The 19,398-nt window shown below is 46.9% G+C and overlaps 1 protein-coding gene across 3 annotated transcripts; it reads right to left on the reverse strand.

The window, feature by feature from the left end:
- Positions 1-1,571: 1,571 nt before the first annotated feature.
- tspan17 (tetraspanin 17) lies at positions 1,572-19,289 on the reverse strand. Of its 3 annotated transcripts, XM_077006145.1 has the most exons (9): positions 18,952-19,289; positions 18,705-18,815; positions 13,628-13,678; positions 10,965-11,111; positions 10,225-10,395; positions 8,669-8,794; positions 8,042-8,089; positions 5,609-5,725; positions 1,572-4,982 (listed from the first exon to the last, which is right to left on the reverse strand). In XM_077006145.1, exons 2-9 carry the CDS (start codon positions 18,789-18,791, stop codon positions 4,917-4,919), a joined length of 813 nt encoding a protein of 270 aa, XP_076862260.1. In that variant the 5' UTR covers positions 18,792-18,815; positions 18,952-19,289; the 3' UTR covers positions 1,572-4,916. The 3 variants fall into 3 exon arrangements, 2 of the variants coding, with proteins under 2 accessions (XP_076862260.1, XP_076862259.1); XR_013130938.1 differs by lacking the exons at positions 13,628-13,678; positions 18,705-18,815; positions 18,952-19,289 and adding an exon at positions 11,201-13,601 and having other exon boundaries at positions 1,572-4,695; positions 4,860-4,982; XM_077006144.1 differs by lacking the exons at positions 13,628-13,678; positions 18,705-18,815; positions 18,952-19,289 and adding an exon at positions 11,201-13,601.
- Positions 19,290-19,398: the final 109 nt, after the last annotated feature.

The following is a 19,398-nucleotide window of genomic DNA, read 5'->3' on the forward strand; positions in this document are numbered from 1 at the left end:
AAGGCTGAGCAGAAACACACACAACTGTCAGACACAGAAGAACAGATCTAAACCGCTTCATTTGCATCACTGGCTGTGTAGTCTGGTGTAGTCTGACAGAACAATGTTTTAAAGAACGATAAACAGGCTGAAACAATCGGGTGGTGGGGCGTGGGGGGGGGGGTGGGGGGGGTGCAGGTGGGGCTATGAGCATCATGAAGAAGCTGTGATTCCTGAAGGTCTGGGTGCCTGTGTGGAGGTGCTGGGTGCCTCTGATCTCACTGAATCTCCGTGAAATGTCACATCATCACAGTGGAGCCTGTAGGGGGATGAGAGGCAGCGGGTTGTCATGTGGTGAAAGGGCACAGGGCACAATGACAGGTGCCAAGTTCCCGAGCACAGACTCCTTCCTCTGGGGGAGCAGCGCTCTGACACCCCTCCCTGTTAGGGACATCTCTTCAGGAGGTGTCAGACACTCCGCTTAATCAGATGCTGCTACAGGCCTGCAATGATATTGGCTGTATCGTCACAGAGACACAGGACACAAAAGCACAAGGATAAAAGGCACAACAAGACAATGACACAGACCCAACAACACAGTACACAGGAGCACAGAGACACAGACCCAACAACACAGTACACAGGAGCACAGAGACACCGACGCAACAACACAGTACACAGCAGCACAGACACAGACCCAACAACACAGTACACAGCAGCACAGACACAGAATCAAAAACACAATACACAACAGCACAGAGATGCAGACCCAACAATACAGCACACAGCAGCACAGAGACACAGACCCAACACCACAGTACACAGCAGCAGAGACACAGAGCCAACAGTGCAGACACAGAAGCAACAACACAGTATACAGCAGCACAGAGATGCAGAAACCCAGCACACAGGGCACTGCAGAGCAAAGCAGCTTTAAACAGTGCAAACTGTACAGGCGACTAAAACAGTAAGAACGTTTTAGCTTGTGTTAATTGTTTGTTATATGTTGCCACCAAGTGGAGAGTTTGAGCAATTTCAGGTATATACAGGGCAACATGGAAAAAACAGAGCTAAGCAAACAGTCTGATCTAGTCAGATCTTTAAAGGTCAACTTTGTTGCTATTCTGCCATTTCATATATAGATATTTGTCTGCAAGTCACACATATTTAGTAGAGTGGCAAGCAGTCTGCAGATTCTAACACAGTTGTAAGTTGCAGTCTGGGAGAATGAATGACCCCTGTTCATTCTGCAACAGACAAAAGACCACTGTCTCTGATCACACGTGATGCCCCCAAGATGCAGTAACATATTCCACCACTGGAGGGCTCACAAATGAGATGTATCCTGGGGGCATGAGGATATTCTCAGTAGGTCACAGGTTTGTTGGGATGTATGGAGAATAAACACACACTGCACTTCTAACACCTTTCCCTTTATGCTGTATATTAAGGTATGAATTTATTCTCTCAATCATCAGACTCCTAGCTCCAAATATCCAAGTGTGAGCTCATTGTGGCGACACACACAAGAGTACACTGTATTGTGAATAACAATAAAATAAAAATTTTCAAAAAAGGAAAACACAGCAGGATCATATAATAAATCTTTTATTTAATAGGAAAAAGAAGCATATTACATAACAGAATATACAGTGTAACAGACAAGACAACCGTGTCTCACAATCAAGTCATTTTAAGAATGTCAAAACGGTTCCTGTAAAATAAAGACCTCATCTTGAACTAGAGGTTTCCATAGTATCATTTCACTCTGGTGTCTTAATCATAGATCTTAGCACATATAAATTTTGATAGAGAGAGAGAGAGAAGAGATACTGACTCCCTAATTTGGAAAAGGCATAACAACAACTGATGACTACAATCACAGACAGGGAGACCAAACGCTGTACTGTAAGGGTGTTTCTATAGGCTACAGGTGGCTTCACTGGCTACACAGTAAAACAGGCACTGCAGATGAATCTAAAACAACTCAGCTGAACTCCACATCACCATGGCTTCAGCCTGAATTTACGTCACGTAAAAATCTAAGCTGTTTACCTAAGGAACCATAAAGCAAGCAGTATGCTACCCTGGTTATGGTTGTTTTGTGTCATGCTAATATTTAAAGGTTGTTATAGAATCAAACATTGTTTAAAAAAGAAAACAAAAAGAAAAAAGGTACAAAAGTTGCTTCCTCAGTTTGAAAAGTCATGTGACCACCTCATCAGCAAAGTCTGGTTGTTAAAAGTATTCCTTCAGCACGATATAGATCTGCTCAAAGACAAACTCAAACCGCTTCTAAAACCTGTGGCATCTAGCTGCTGCTAAAACTCGTCAAACTAATCTGACATTCTTTCAAAATGGCATCCTTGTTGGTGAGTCTTTATAAAGTGGTAACCAAAAACAAAACTCCAAAACTCCAGTGGCAAACTCCAGGAACAAGGGTGTGCCACGCAGGGACCCACTGGGACGCCACCTCCCCAGGGACACATGATGGAGAGCACGGTGGATGTTTGTAAACGTGGGTGTAGGATGCACACCGAGGGACGTGGTAACCTCCAGAGCGCCGAGACCTCTGCAACCCAACACAGGCCAAGCAGATCCACCCTAACGGCCCACACGTCTAACGGAGAGTGAGAGTTAGTTAAACAAACACGCATTATGTGATTAGCATGAAGTTAGTGGCTTTAAATGAGGTTTAATTTTGCATTAGTATCATTAGTGCCTATAGTTTGGGGTGAGGGAATAAACAATAAATAAACACTGCTGCTTAAAACACTTTCTCTTGTCTTATTTAACTCACTCAAAATGGAGACAGTGATGTCAGGCCAATAGTCAGGAGTGGATTGAATAAAATGGAAGAACTTTCAGAACACTCCAGCATACATGTACTTCTGTAAAATCTCCCCAAAATGCACAGAGCCGCCCAAACAGAACTGCATGGTTGATCTCAGTCACAGTCTCGCTAGATCGGAGACTCTGCTGGTGTAGGTGTGCTATGAAAATCCAGACATTCAAATCACGCAAGTGCTATACTGACCACACAGATCCTGTATCTCATGGAACCACACAGAACACCAAAAATCACACAAACACAACTTCACCCAAACAACTGATCTCTTATTAGTACAAGAAAAAATGTTATTCACATTAAGTTGGTCTTTGTTTGCGATGGGCTGTGACCGCTTTGGAGCGCACGTCACACAGACGACGTGACCCGGGCTGACCCACGAGATATGGGCCATACATTCATCACACGTAGGCTTCCACCGAGGAACGAAGCAGTTGGAATGACAGGAAAAACAAAACAGAGCTAGGCCACTGCATCATGAACAAGAAATGTACAGAAAACATGTGAACAACATGTAAAAAAAAAAAACCATGTGAAAGCAGTCAACAGCTGCGTAAGAAAACTAGAATACCATCATCTGAATAGTAGGTAATCCCTTTGTCTGCATAATAACCTCTGGATCTATGGTTAAGACACAGAACCAATATTTAAGCTACAATACCACTCAGAAGCATTTAGCATATACCCACTGGGATGATGTGTGTATGCGTATAATGTGTATAATGTATGAGATTCAGCTCACTGTCTGAGACTAGAAAGCCAGGTGTGTTAAAACTGCATCAGTGTTGAACCCAGAGCGGTCGGTCTACACACCGACAGCTGTGCTACTGGTCAGCTCAGTGGCTACGCAGAGACACCCTGCGGAAAACACCTGAGAATACGTACACACCCGGTCCTGTACGGCAGCTCTGAAGAACGCACAAAAGCGCACACACATGCACCCCGAGCCCCTGCACACGAGACTGGGAAGCCCCTCTAGTGCAGCGGGGGGCCATGGAGGTCGTCCTGCAGCAGCACTGCTCAGGGGACGAACAAACTGAGTGGGGAGGATCCGCCGCCTTGTCCACGCACGAAAGAATGGCGCAGTGTGTGTGTGGAAGCAGTGAAGGCAGCTGAATGACTGATGAGAAGATGAAGGCTGCAGCAGTGGGTGTGTCTTGCTGATCAATGGACTTGCCCCTCGGTTTCAATGCAAGATTCTATTGGTTAGTTTTGCAGTCGATCATCTCCTAGGAGTTCAAAGCAGCATCGTTCATAGTGTAACAGGATCATGTTTTGTGTGCATTTGACTTATAGAATGTCACTATTATTTCCAAGGCAAACAAAACAATTACATCCAAAATGATTTGAAGCAAGACAGATAACTTGAATTAACAAGAATCTCTCCTTGTTGGAGATGATCAGAATGCAAACAAGGATAAAGTAAAACAAAAACAACAAAACTAGCACAAAGATACAGTTGCACAAACAGACAAATATTCATTTCCATCTTCCAACGACTGCAGTGGTTGCAGTTCTCACTGCACTTTCCTACAATTCTGGCAGGACAGGCTTGTGCGACAAAGGTCCAATCGGACACAATGGTCCACCTGTCAATCAACTTGACTGACAGCCAAGATGACAGGGAAATGCTGGGTGTCCCTCCCCATGGCGTGCTGTCCAGTAAGGCTTTGAATAGCTGCATTTCGTTTAGTGTCACTTGCAGGTGCACATGCCCACAGACCTACGGAATGGCCAATGAGTGGCCACGTTTGCTGGGAGCATCCAGTCAGGACCCAGCGGTGAGTGCACAGGGAGGCCGATGTGGGCGGGCAGAGGGAGAGGCTCCGCCCTCCTGCACTGCCATATCTCAAGTCTCAGTAAGAGCTCTTATTGGGAAAATGAGAAAAACAAGCATACGAGAAAGAGGGTGATGGTGAGGTTTGGTTTTTGATTTTTGCAGCTTACAGAAACCTCGGCAGGGAGAGCTCAGAGACAGCTCTCTGCTTCCTGAGCAGGTAAACAGCACTCATAGGTCATGAAGGTCACCCACAGAGGTCATGAAGGTCACCCACAGAGGTCAGTTTCATCAGTCCCTGCCAGCCGGGGGTTACCAGTTGGCTTTGACCGCTTTGATGTCACTCACGAGATTCTGGGCCAGACAAATGCCGAAAATCTACATACACACACAGCAAAACGTCACACAATGAAGAACTCAAGAACACACTGAAGTTCAGAACCAGTGAAATTCTCAGTCTGCACTCTAACAGCAACAATTTGATCTATGGCTCCTCATATAACTTTTTGTTTTAGTGTATAAACATTTATCTGGCCAGCAGATGGCAGTCTCACATAAACGTATCATCTACAAAGACATGGCATCACTGTGTGTGCTGCATTAACAACGACATGCTAGTGAATCACTGCGGCATTCAACAATGACACAACAGTGGTCACTGTGTGTTGTGCGTTAACAATGACACAGTAGTCGATCACAGTAGAGGACCACTGTGTGCAGCATTAAACAATAACACACTAGTGGATCACTGTGTGCAGCATTAAACAATAACACACTAGTGGATCACTGTGTGCAGCATTAAACAATAACACACTAGTGGATCACTGTGTGCAGCATTAAACAATAACACACTAGTGGATCACAGTGTGTGCAGCATTAACAATGGCTTGACAGTGGATCACTGTGCAGCATTAAACCATGACGATGTTTAATGAGAACTGACCATTGATGTAGGACTAGTTTGACAGGAACAGAAGGGTGTTGGTGTGTAGCAGCAGTTTTACCTGTAACAGTGCAACACCAACGAAGACACCAGCTACCACAATCAGATTGTCCTGCAGCCACTTCTCAAACTGCCCCACGCAGCCCTTGGTGTTAATGTACTTCTGTTGACTCAGTTCCTAAAACAGCAGACAACATGATCGAATGAGACGTAGAGACAGACAGAGACAGGCAGGGAGCGTAGAGCATGCGTCTCCTGGCACGGCTGCCTGCTCTCAGAGCAGAGCAGTGGAGCCAACACAGCAGAAGATCCCCACCTGGCCCCCACACCTGGCCCCCACACCTGGCCCCCACACCTTGGCCCCCACACCTTGGCTCCCACACCTTGGCTCCCACACCTTGGCCCCCCCACCTGGCCCCCCCACCTGGCCCCCCCACCTGGCCCCCCCACCTGGCCAGGGAGGATGGATGTGAAAAGACCAGTTCTCAGAGCGAGGATGGAGCACGCAGCTACCCAGCACAAGGAGAGGTCCCCACAACACACAGGTGTCCAGCTGGACTGTGTCAGGACCACACGCGCTGGACTATGACTCAAACGTCAGATCCACAGAGGAACAGCGCACGTGCGTCCAGGTGGTTCCTGCTGGACAGTGAGGTGAGATGATGTACACGTTGCCGTCTGCGTGTTTCTCCACTGGACACGGGGAAGGCAGCAGCAGCTGGGGCTCACAGCCGCACCACTGGACACGGGGAAAGCAGCAGCAGCCGGGGCTCACAGCCGCACCACTGGACACGGGGAAGGCAGCAGCAGCCGGGGCTCACAGCCGCACCACTGGACACGGGGAAGGCAGCAGCAGCCGGGGCTCACAGCCGCACCACTGGACACGGGGAAGGCAGCAGCAGCCGGGGCTCACAGCCGCACCACTGGACACGGGGAAGGCAGCAGCAGCCGGGGCTCACAGCCGCACCACTGGACACGGGGAAGGCCGCAGCAGCACACAGCTACCCAGCACTAACACGGGGAAGGCAGCAGCAGCACACAGCTACCCAGCACTAACACGGGGAAGGCAGCAGCAGCCGGGGCTCACAGCCGCACCACTGATGAGATGAGCAGTTCAGACACGCTCAAACTTGAACAAACCTGATCATCATTCTGAGATCTAGAACAGCTGTGGGATTAACCTGGATTAACGATGGTCATTGGAGCTCAGGACACAGATACTGCAGACATTCCAGATTTGTTAAACTGTGCCAGGTTAACATGCCATTCAACTCAAAGGCATATCAGTGAAACTAATCAACTGTTGACTTGTATCCCTAAACACCTGCACAGGCCAAACCCTTGAATCAGATGAAACACGATGAACTGGAGGTGAAAGAGGAACTGAGAAAGACCAGAGAGAGACGCCCTGCACACGGGCCACGTGCGGCACCCCCAGAAGAGGCACAGCCCAGGTCAACCCTTTGTCTCCTTGTTGGCAGATGGCACAAAAGACCTGCAAAGTCATCCCCTGAGCCAATAGGAAGTCAGCAGGATACAAAGGACGGCCAATGAAAAGAGAGGGAAGTGACTGTGTGACAGTACACGTCCCCCCTAAGGCGAAACGCGGTTCAGGTTCCTTTCTTGCTGGTCTCTGCCTTCCTCTCCACACACTTCCCAGGTTTCAGCCTCTGGCGATGGGGCGGAGCTCTGGAGAGCAAACACTTCTGGAAAACTTCAACCACACATCAGCACAGCGCTCCCTTTGCCATCTCCGCCAAACCCGAACAAAACAATCCCTTTCAGGTTTATAGCCCGACAAAACAAAGGAACATGAACTTCAAGTGTACATCATAAAATTCAGTTCCCATACAGTGCCATCGTTTGTATCAAGTTATATTACATTATATTACATTCTATTTCTATTACTTCCAAATTCCAAAGTTTGCATGACACTATTCATGAAAACGTTGGCTGCCTTTCCAGGTCATACTGATTTCAGCTCATATTCAGGGTAGTGTTTCTCTCAAATCGCACACCATGTGTCCATGGTAACAGAGCTGGGCTGGTGCTCTGGTTGTTTCTATGGAATCATGTGTTACCACGCCCACACAGAGGGGGGAAAGGGGGCGGAGCTTGGCATAACCCACCAACTTGCCAATTACAGAGCACTGTGCTTTCTCCCGGCTAAATCGGGAAGCTAATTATCACTGTTAAAAGCTCAAACTGTCATTAGAGGACTGTGCTGGAGCAGCTGAAACACTCCATTACTGCACTTAACCCTTTGAGAGAGGTCAGACGGATCCTTCACACGGCACTGGAGAACATGACTTTCTCCCCCTAGCAAAGACGCGTTTCAAAACGCCTCTCTGCTACGATGCCGAAAACGAACGTGTGAAATCCGTGATCAAGAACGAGCCAAGCCGCCCTGGTGGTGTAGCCATCATGCCAGTCCACAAGTATGGGAGCAGCCGGGAGAGGGCGTGGGGGAGGGCGAGGTTCAGAGGGTACTTACCGCTTCCAGCCGCACGTCATAGCCACACTGGGTGTTCAGAACATCTTCCTGGTAAGACAAAACACACAATCTATTTCAGCAATGTCTAGCAGTCCTTCAGATCACAAGATTACATTACTAAGAAGATTCAAGATTCAAAGCTTTCATTTGGCTGAGTTCTTCAAAAAACCAGAACTTATTCTACAAAACAGAATAAGCTGTGAAGATGAGATTTCCCGAGAGCCTGAACACCAGCAGCATTAAGACTGAAGTGTGAAAAGCAGCTGCCTCATGTTGACACACACATCTGAAAAAAGCTTTCAAATATATATAAAATGCTAAAAATGCTTTATTGCATGGAGCTGTGTGTGTGTGTGTGTGTGTTCCAAAAAAAACAAGCAAGCCTGATGAGAATGTATGATAAAGCCAGTATGGGCAAATCATACAGCACTGAGGTAGATGAAGGATATCAGCCTGTACAGTAGAGGGCGCTGTGGAGGGAGCACAGACAGGACAGCGTGATAAGAGGGTGGAGACACGGGCAGTGATAAGAACAGCCTCCTACACACATCACGAAACACCTCCACCCTGTTGTAGTTTAGCAGCAGCATGGCATGGCATGGCAGGGGGAGGGGCAAGGCAGCTTACCGCGGGGTCTTTGATGCAGCAGGAGAAGGGCACGCCACAGCGTTCACGGCTTGGGTTCAGCTCTGTGCAGTTGAAGTAGATGTTCAGGTTCCAGTCGTTCGGCCCATGGGCACCACAGCACGACCACTGATACAGAGAATACAGAAACGGCACAGCTACTACAGTCAACACAGAAACGGCACAGCTATTATAGTCAACACAGAAACGGCACAGCTATTATAGTCAACACAGAAACGGCACAGCTACTACAGTCAACACAGAAACGGCACAGCTATTACAGTCAACACAAACAGCACAGGTATCAACGGTCAACACTCTTATTATCATCTTTTATAGAGACATCTTTTGTAGCCTAGAGACAACGGTCAACTATTATCATCTTTTATAGAGACACTGGACTGCTACTGAACAGACTACAGGCAATAATACTACACAGAATGATATAGCACAACTGTTACCAAGAACACAGTTGTGCTATATCACAGCACAGACTGATAACATCGCGATCAGAGAGAACACAGACAATACTGTGACATAGAAACGATAATACTTCTATAACAGAGAACTCAGACACAGTAACAATTTGCATAAAACCCAGCTACACACAACACAGTAGAGCTGTTACCGAGAAAACAAATACAACACTACACAAAACAGACATTGCACAGCTGTCACAGAGAACACAGCTAAAACATTCTCATTACTGAGAACACAGGTATAGCACACTCATTACACAGATACTGTGCCACTAACGCAGAGAACAAAGACACAGCACCTCTATTATCAGTACTGAGTCACAGTTAGCAGTAAAACGCCCTTTCAAAGCAAACACCACTACCAGCACCATCATTATGGCCCATTATGGTCACGATCCCCCGACGAATGGAGGAGCGCCTTCTGGATGGAGGCGTAAGGCTGTAGTGAAGCCCAGACGCGTGAAGGCCCTGCCGGCACAGGGCCACGAGCACTTTAAATATGCATTCAATAGAAGGATCAATGACAACACCTGTGATTTACGTGGTGCCACAATCAACAAAATAAGGGCACAAATGAATAAATCAGATTACACAGATACTGCTTTGCTTGAATCTGCCCAGCGTAGAATTACACAAGATGAAACCTGGCATCACGTCCACCCATGTGCGGAGAGAAGTAGGATCCCCGGGTAACGTACCAGTCCGAGGCCATGACACGTACCAGTCCGAGGCCATGACACGTACCAGTCCGAGGCCATGACACGTACCAGTCCGAGGCCATGACACGTACCAGTCCGAGGCCATGACACGTACCAGTCCGAGGCCATGACACGTACCAGTCCGAGGCCATGACACGTACCAGTCCGAGGCCATGACACGTACCAGTCCGAGACTCTGACACGTACCAGTCCGAGACTCTGACACGCTCCACCGGAGACGCCAAGTGGTCAAATAAGGGAATTCTGGGCCATGAGGTCATATCAGACCTTCAAGACCAACCTTCATGAAGCTGTGAGACGCAGGCGAACTAAACAACGAACCATACGCCCTGTGTTGAAAGGAGTGTGAACACTGACTCACATATTCCTGGGCGAAGTCGATGAGGTTCTGTAGGTCGATGTCATCCCTGTACGCTTTGACGTTGTTATTGATGAAGAAGTTCAGCTGGTCTTTGATCCAGTCCTTAAACACAAAGGCGAGGATTCCAGCCGTCAACTCCAGGAAAAAGATGAGTCCCAAGAAGACTGAAAACTGGGGAAAAACAAAAACGTCAATTTAGCAACAATAAATGTTGTTTCATAAATATTGGTTACAGCACCTTTATTCATATAAAGGCTACGAGCAAAAAAAACAAAACACAAAAAACACTGAAAAATAAACGAATGAGCAGGACACTGGTAGATTTAAAGTGATTAGTTAAAATTATATTTAATATAAAATAAAGTCATTAGTTTTAAATAAAGTGATTAGTTTACCTACTTCTGAAGCTAATATTACCTAGTGTGAGTAATAATGTATTTGAAATGTTTGCTAATACACTAATGGAATGATGTTAGGTGTTCAGTATGGATGAGGCTGTGTTTCCATGATATGTCACTCTGTCCTATGACGCTCTGCCTGTTCTCTGGGCTTGTTCCAATCAAACAACTGATAAGTTCCATCATCACCATCATCATTTCCACATGTGGAACTGAATGAGCCTTGAACTGGCAGAGGTGGGGAGAAATGAGCCAACAGCTGTAGGAAATATGCGCACAAACACACACACACACACACACACACACACACACACACACACACACACAGGAAGGGAAACTCACAAATTTTAGCAGGAGGGTGTTTTCTCGAAGGGCCCCAATGCAGCCAGCAAAACCCAGGATGAACATCACCCCTCCGACCACGATGAAGAGCCAGACAGGGTCAAAGCCTCCCAGGTCCGTGATGGACGAGATGTTGGACAGAACTCCCTGGGAAGCGCACACATTACACAGCATGCTGTGAGTGAAACTCACAACAACAACAACCAAACACAACACAAACAAGCATTGCTACACACAGCATAAGGTGCAAAGTGGGCGGAGCCGTGCGGAGGCAAATGTAGGAGTAGAGCTGCACCCATGTTCACAGAGGGTGGAGAACACCATCGGACCTGCATCAGACCACCCCGGGGTCCCGGAGTGTGACGCTGTAACGCTGCTGTGCAAAAGAGTTGCAAGGGCTCGGCGTACCGCACAGAGCACAAGAACAATAAACAAAAACAAACACACATGCAGAAAGACCAGACCTTCCACAGCCTGATGTTCCAGCACCAGAACAGGGTGTGTCAGCAGTACAGTGAGAACAGAGAGTTACAGATCCAGTAAAGGGGAAGCAGGAAGACACACACACACACACACACACACACACACACACACACACACACACACACACACACACACACACACACACACACACACACACACACACACACACACACACACACACACACACACACACAGGAAGCAGGAAGACACTCCTTGCTCATTCTCCCTCCTGATAAAGTCCTCCATCTGCCCTCAGCCAGGGAAACACAGTCGATTCACTCCAGGAGGCCAAACACCCACAGGTCAGGTTTACGTCAACCTTGCACCACCTTATTGGACAGGGCCTCTACTGAAGACAGATTTAAACTGAGTTTCCTGAACAGTTCTATGCTTAGACATGTGTTTACAAACCAGAACATCCTAAAGTGCTTTCATCATAGCTTCACAAACATGGGACATCACCATGTGGGATTTTCCCCACATCACTTTAACAAAGATATCCAAGATTTATAATATCAGTAATAAATATCTGAATGTACAAATGCCTTTCTGAGCTAGTTTGGTGGTAATTCACTGTCTCTTTCAGACTGTAAGGCCTTGAAGCAGAATGCAGCTACATTTCCATTAGCCTGATCTAAAATGACATAGAACTACTACTGTTCAGCCTCCATCAACTTCATACACCACCGCCCACCTCATTAACCTTTAATGAAGCAATAAAGTAACAATTAGCAAGATCACAACCAATTCATTAATTATTCACGTCGCATTACCACGGCATTCAATCGTAACTGACACATCCGCCAAGCACAAGTGTTCTGCCTATGTGCCCGACACAGAGCGAGAAAGACGCCCAGCTGATTACTCAATTACGCCCATCTGACTATTGTCAGTCAATGAAGCGCTTTTCCCTCATTAGGTCAGTTCCTCCCGTGGACCAGTAGCAGCTCGCCTGACCTTTGAACTCACAGAGAGTCCTGTATTTCTCCAGTTTTTCTGCTTCTAGAACCCTGAGATGATTGAAAGTTGAAGACACATCTCTGTTGCTGGACTAGAACCCTGAGATGATTGAAAGTTGAAGACACATCTCTGTTGCTGGACTAGAACCCTGAGATGATTGAAAGTTGAAGACACATCCTGTAAATCCTGTAAAGCGCTTTGTGACAACATGTGTTGTGAAAAGCGCTATACAAATAAACTTTGATTTGATCTAACATCTCTGTTGCTGGACTAGAACCCTAGCCACACCCTATGCACACTGATGTGCAGAACAAGGCACTGTGTGGAAAAGCTGGTGTGTATTAAAGCTTGTAATGCTCAGTCTCTGCAGGCTAGCAGCACTGACTGTAAACAACTACACACACACACACACACACACACACACACACACAATATAAAATACAGAAGCATAAAGCAAGTAGTTGAGGTTAGCTGTTAACTGCCGGTGCTTGTAACAAAGACACCTCTAACATGGTAGTGCCCATAGGGATGAGAACCAGCTGTAGTGCCTGACAGGCTAACCTGCTCACCCACAGCTGTAGTGCCTGACAGGCTAGTCACTGCTGCTGCTGCTGTTAATTGTGCCCAGTACATATATTTTGCTGTTTGAAGAATGAAGACTGTTACTCATCAATCAACTGCTTATCCAGGTTCATTTACATTCCTGACCTTTTGTTCAGTTTCCAGAGACCTTGTTCCCTCTTGTTGTTGGGTGAGGGTAGTACAGCGCCAAACCACCAGGTATGTTGAGGTAAGAAAAGCATTCAATCATAGCTCTCTAACCAACTAAGCAAATCAGTACTGAGAAAGAATCTGAAGCATGTTATGAATCATTCTCTTAAGTGGTTTGTGTGTGTGTGTGTGTGTCCTGTCCGTCCATTTGTGTGTGTGTGGCCTGTCAGTTCGTTTGTGTAGGTGTGTGTGCCCTGTCAGTTTGAGTGTGTGTGTGTGGCCTGTCAGTTTGTGTGTGCGTGTGTGGCCTGTCAGTTCGTTTGCATGAGTGGGTGTGGCTTGTCAGTCTGTGTGTGTGTGTGTGTGTGTGTGTGTATGTCTCCTGTCAGTCCGTTTGCGTGGGTGTGATGTCACTTTGTGTGGGCGTGGCCTGCAGGAGCGTGGTTAGTCAGTACATTTGTGTGGGGGCGTGGCTTGTCTGTCTATTTGAGCTGTTGTGGTCTACTTGCCTTTTCAGCCCATGCCCAGAGTCCGATTCCTAGGAATGCTGCACCTAGCAACTGAAACACACACACACACACACACACACACACACACACACACACACACACACAAATTAGACTACTTACAACTCATTCTGGTCCTTCTAGACGAGGGGTTTTGTCTGCGCTGACACAGACTCGACCCCTTCATACTCTGCAGTAGAGAAAGACACCATTCACAGCACAAAGAGAATCCATGATGGTGCACAATGGCCAACACAAGTCACAGAGACACAGGCAGAGAAACAGGGTGGTACAATCTGACAAGACTGGGATTGTTTTACAGCCTGCACTACTTTGTGTGAGAATGGGTGTCAGTGTGTGTGTGTGTGTGTGTGTGTGTGTGCTTGTGAATGTATGAATGCATATGCATGTGTGAGAATGTGTGTGCGCGCATGAGTGTGTGTCTGCGTATGCGTGTGAGCATGTGTGAACGTATAGGTGCATGTGCGTGACAACGTGTGTGTGTGTGTGTGTGTGTGTGTGTGTGTGTGTGTGTGTGTGTGTGTGTGTGTGCTTGTGAGTGTGTGCGAATGTGTGTTGAGAAGCAGCATGAGCAGAATATGAGTGCAGTGAGGTGAGTCAGAGGTCAGCTATCAGGAACCACAAATCCCATAATCCCATTGCCCTCCAGCCATGACTAATCCAAGAGGATTCCCCAGGGGACAGCACTAATCACCAGGAAGTGCCCTCACACCAATCTACCTGCCTGCTCTACAGTCTGTACACTCTCCCACATCACTCTTCTACCTGTTAGTCTGTACACCCCTACATCACTCTTCTACCCATTAAAGCCTGTGCTGTATACTCTCCTACATCACACTTCTACCTGTTAGTCTGTACACTCTCCCACATCACTTTTCTACCTGTTAGTCTGTACACCCCTACATCACTCTTCTACCTGTTAGTCTGTACACTCCTACATCACTCTTCTACCCATTAAAGCCTGTGCTGTACACTCTCCTACATCACTCTTCTACATCACTCTTCTACCCATTAAAGCCTGTGCTGTACACTCTCCTACATCACTCTTCTACCTGTTAGTCTGTGCACTCCTACATCACTCTTCTACCTGTTATAGCCTGTACACTCTCCTACATCACTCTTCTACCCGTTATAGCCTGTACACTCTCCCACATCACTCTTCTACCTGTTAGTCTGTACACCCCTACATCACTCTTCTACCTGTTAGTCTGTACACTCCTACATCACTCTTCTACCCATTAAAGCCTGTGCTGTACACTCTCCTACATCACTCTTCTACATGTTAGTCTGTACACTCCTACATCACTCTTCTACCTGTTAGTCTGTACACTCCTACATCACTCTTCTACCCATTAAAGCCTGTGCTGTACACTCTCCTACATCACTCTTCTACCCATTAAAGCCTGTGCTGTACACACTCCTACATCACACTTCTACCTGTTAGTCTGTACACTCCTACATCACTCTTCTACCCATTAAAGCCTGTGCTGTACACTCTCCTACATCACTCTTCTACCCATTAAAGCCTGTGCTGTACACTCTCCTACATCACTCTTCTACCCATTAAAGCCTGTGCTGTACACTCTCCTACATCACACTTCTACCCATTAAAGCCTGTACACTCCTACATCACTCTTCTACCCATTAAAGCCTGTGCTGTACACTCTCCTACATCACTCTTCTACCTGTTAGTCTGTACACTCCTACATCACTCTTCTACCCATTAAAGCCTGTGCTGTACACTCTCCTACATCACTCTTCTACCTGTTAGTCTGTACACTCCTACATCACTCTTCTACCCATTAAAGCCTGTGCTGTACACTCTCCTACATCACACTTCTACCCATTAAAGCCTGTACACTCTCCTACATCACTCTTCTACCTGTTAGTCTGTACACCCCTACATCACTCTTCTACCTGTTAGTCTGTACACTCCTACATCACACTTCTACCCATTAAAGCCTGTGCTGTACACACTCCTACATCACACTTCTACCTGTTAGTCTGTACACTCCTACATCACTCTTCTACCCGTTATAGCCTGTACACTCTCCCACATCACTCTTCTACCTGTTAGTCTGTACACTCCTACATCACTCTTCTACCCATTAAAGCCTGTGCTGTACACTCTCCTACATCACTCTTCTACCCGTTATAGCCTGTACACTCTCCTACATCACTCTTCTACCTGTTAGTCTGTACACTCCTACATCACTTTTCTACCCATTAAAGCCTGTGCTGTACACTCTCCTACATCACTCTTCTACCCATTAAAGCCTGTGCTGTACACTCTCCTACATCACTCTTCTACCTGTTAGTCTGTACACTCCTACATCACACTTCTACCCATTAAAGCCTGTGCTGTACACTCCTACATCACTCTTCTACCCATTAAAGCCTGTGCTGTATACTCTCCTACATCACTCTTCTACCTGTTAGTCTGTACACTCCTACATCACTCTTCTACCTGTTAAAGCCTGTACAGTCTCCTACAGCACTCACTTCTACCTGTTAAAGCCTGTACATTCTCCTAGATCACTCTCTTCTACCTGTTATAGCCTGTACACTCTCCTACATCACTCTTTGTCCTCTGTTCTACAACCTGTACACTCTCCTACATCACTCTCTTCTACCTCTCTGTCCTATGGTCTGTCCTATGTCCTCTCTCTCCATCATTATCTGTTTTCCTCCCTCTATTTATCTCTCCCTCTTAAAACAGGATTTGTCAAACTAGTGTTTGAAAACATCCTGATGCACACGTTCTGGTTCTGCACTGGAAATGTGTCCCAGTGAAATGGTATGAGAGTCTGACTGTGTCTGGTCTGAGCTGAGCAGGGAGCTGTGTTCTCCTCCACACGGCTGTGCCTGGTCTGAGCTGAGCAGGGAGCCGTGTTCTCCTCCACACGGCTGTGCCTGGTCTGAGCTGAGCAGGGAGCTGTGTTCTCCTCCACACGGCTGTGCCTGGTCTGAGCTGAGCAGGGAGCTGTGTTCTCCTCCACACGGCTGTGCCTGGTCTGAGCTGAGCAGGGAGCCGTGTTCTCCTCCACACGGCTGTGCCTGGTCTGAGCTGAGCAGGGAGCCGTGTTCTCCTCCACACGGCTGTGCCTGGTCTGAGCTGAGCAGGGAGCCGTGTTCTCCTCCACACGGCTATGCCTGGTCTGAGCTGAGCAGGGAGCCGTGTTCTCCACACGGCTGTGCCTGGTCTGAGCTGAGCAGGGAGCCGTGTTCTCCTCCACACGGCTGTGCCTGGTCTGAGCTGAGCAGGGAGCTGTGTTCTCCTCCACAGGGCTGTGCCTGGTCTGAGCTGAGCAGGGAGCCGTGTTCTCCTCCACAGGGCTGTGCCTGGTCTGAGCTGAGCAGGGAGCCGTGTTCTCCTGCACATGGCATGTCTGACCCGTTCAGCATGATCTGTCCTGCCACTCAGGTGCAGCCTGACTCTTCTGTTAAATGCTCACAATAGTCTGGGACCATTAGGGGCTTCTGGACCTGCTCGTGCCTGCGTACACGAACACAGCCCAAAGTCCAACTGCACTCTGAGCCAAGAGGCACATTAGCTATTAGATACCAAAGAACTATTGATTTCTGACTTCTCGTACCCAACCTAAATATCCCAACCCAAAATTACATTGGTTTAATATCCACCAAAACACAGACTGTCTTTTCTATAGCAGAAAATTAAGCTTTGAATGGCTGTGAAATTATATTTGCCTTAGCCTAAGATCACACTTAGTTGCCTACTTCAAGTTGCCAAGTAATCCGACATGAGGTTTCTGACACTGAATCATACATTGCCATCTACGAAAACATATGGACGTCGCATAGCAGTAGTAGTAGCAGCAATCACATGGTTGGAATTTCTTGCAGTCGGCATGATAATGGTTGCACAAGCCTCTGTGAGTGCTTCCTCCTCATAATCTGCCTTGGCATTTCTGGGAGAAGCCAACATCCTGCTCGATCAGAGGCTCGGGTAAAATTATGCAAGGTTAACATTTGTGAGAGGGGCGGCATTAAAAAAGAAGCAAGGGGTAATTGACACCACGCCTTCTAGTGGGCAATACTCACAATGCCCACACAACAGACACCATTCATCACCAGGACAGGAGACCAACCACAAGTTAGCTGGAATCCACGACAATAAGAGGCTTCTCAGGGCGAGGGTTTGAGGACGCCTTCCCACTCCCGCACTGACTCACGGTTTTCACATAAACAGGCAATAATATATGACAAGATGGCACATGTGTAATCTAATAAGAAACCAGTGTTTTCAGGGTAGGCGCCACAGCAAGCAATAACATCTGATATTTTCAGCGTTTGAGGAAACTACATGTGTCACTGACATGCCCTGAGAAAATCTTTGTATTTTCAAAAATAACTAGAAAAAAAACTATTTCACAGTGGCCAAGCAAATGTTGTTTAAACCAAACGACTCCACAAACCAGTTCCCTAAATGGGCCAGATGCTGACTGTGGACTTAGCTCACCTCATCAAATCTGTCAAACACCAATCTGTCAAACACCTCACACGGAAACAATACAGTTACAGTTATGTACACAGGAAACAATACATGGAGCGGGTGCCCAGGAGCGGTGTGCAGCTCAACGATCCTGCTACACCCTACACTAGGTAGCTACCTAATCCCGTCATACCATCAAACTCATTCCTGAACTGCACCGTCGAGGTTCAAAATAGAAAAGGGTAGAGTTTATCTGGACGTACTAACAGCACTTTTGAAGTCCATTCACAAGTGAATCGCCCTTGTTTACTGAATGCATATCCGAGAGGACCTAACAGTCAATTACAAGTCAAGGTATTTATTTGGGTGTAAAACACTGTATCGACTGTGTCAACGTATGAGCTGGTGGTGAACACTAAGTTGTGTTAATGACTGCAGCACGCGCGTGGTCCTGACTGCCTGCCAAAAACAAAAGAGGTGAAACAAAGCCCGTCACTTCAGACTCCGTAAACAAGGACTCAGATCAATAAAAGGGCACAGCTGTTAACACACACACAAAAAAACGACTTTCGTTCAAAACACGAGAAAATGAGCTTGACAACTTACCCAAAATATAATGTTGAAGCCAAATAAAAAGTACTTCACGCAGCAGCTGACCTCGGCTCCTTTGAAATGGTGTTGTTTTCTGTTCATCCTGGGCAGGTCGAGACTCGCCAGCTTTAAAAAGCCAACTAACTAGTTAGATAATCAAGTTACTTCAACGTCCTTCTGCATGTTTCGGGAACTAAACCCATCAACGCCCCTCACATCAGAAGATTTCGTGAAATAAACCAATAAATTGTGTAAGAATTACCTGTGTGGACGGAGAGCCACTCCGACAGATACACAACCCTGTGTCCAGCTAGTTAGCGCAGTTAGCCATGTAGCTAACAACAATCTCCCTCAGCGACCAGCGCCTTAGCTGACTAGCTATCCGGGGGCTGTTCTTCTCTTTTTAGTGCAGGTACAGTGACCGACCTATCCGTAAAGATTTAAGTAATTAATCTTATGCGACTCGCTTGTTAGGTCGCCGACATTTACAACGAGAGACATTTGACTGTGAGGTAATTCAACCTTGTTGTGGGTGTCCCGAGAAAACAGTCCAATCCAACGATCAATTTAACAGCGCGAAAGCAGAAACGGTAACGCGGCCATAGAAACGCCCGGTGGCACGATGACATTTCACACTAAAAGTCTCATTTAAACCCGCCTTTACCTGCGCAAGACTTTTTTTTAAGATAATACGGGAAAGTTTTGTTTC

Source organism: Brachyhypopomus gauderio, chromosome 5, assembly GCF_052324685.1.
Source record: "Brachyhypopomus gauderio isolate BG-103 chromosome 5, BGAUD_0.2, whole genome shotgun sequence".
Classification (NCBI taxonomy): domain Eukaryota; kingdom Metazoa; phylum Chordata; class Actinopteri; order Gymnotiformes; family Hypopomidae; genus Brachyhypopomus; species Brachyhypopomus gauderio.

Bases quoted from the DNA above. Each gene is read 5' to 3' on its own strand.
- tspan17 (XM_077006144.1), bottom strand. From the start codon at position 11,413: ATGTGTGTTTGTTTTTGTTTATTGTTCTTGTGCTCTGTGCGGTACGCC. The intron at 10,396-10,964 runs GTGAGTTTCCCT...GTTTTTCCCCAG, and splicing joins ACACCCTCCTGCTAAAATTT to TTTTCAGTCTTCTTGGGACT. The intron at 4,983-5,608 runs GTAAAACTGCTG...GTGTGTATGTAG, and splicing joins TTGGTGTTGCACTGTTACAG to ATTTTCGGCATTTGTCTGGC.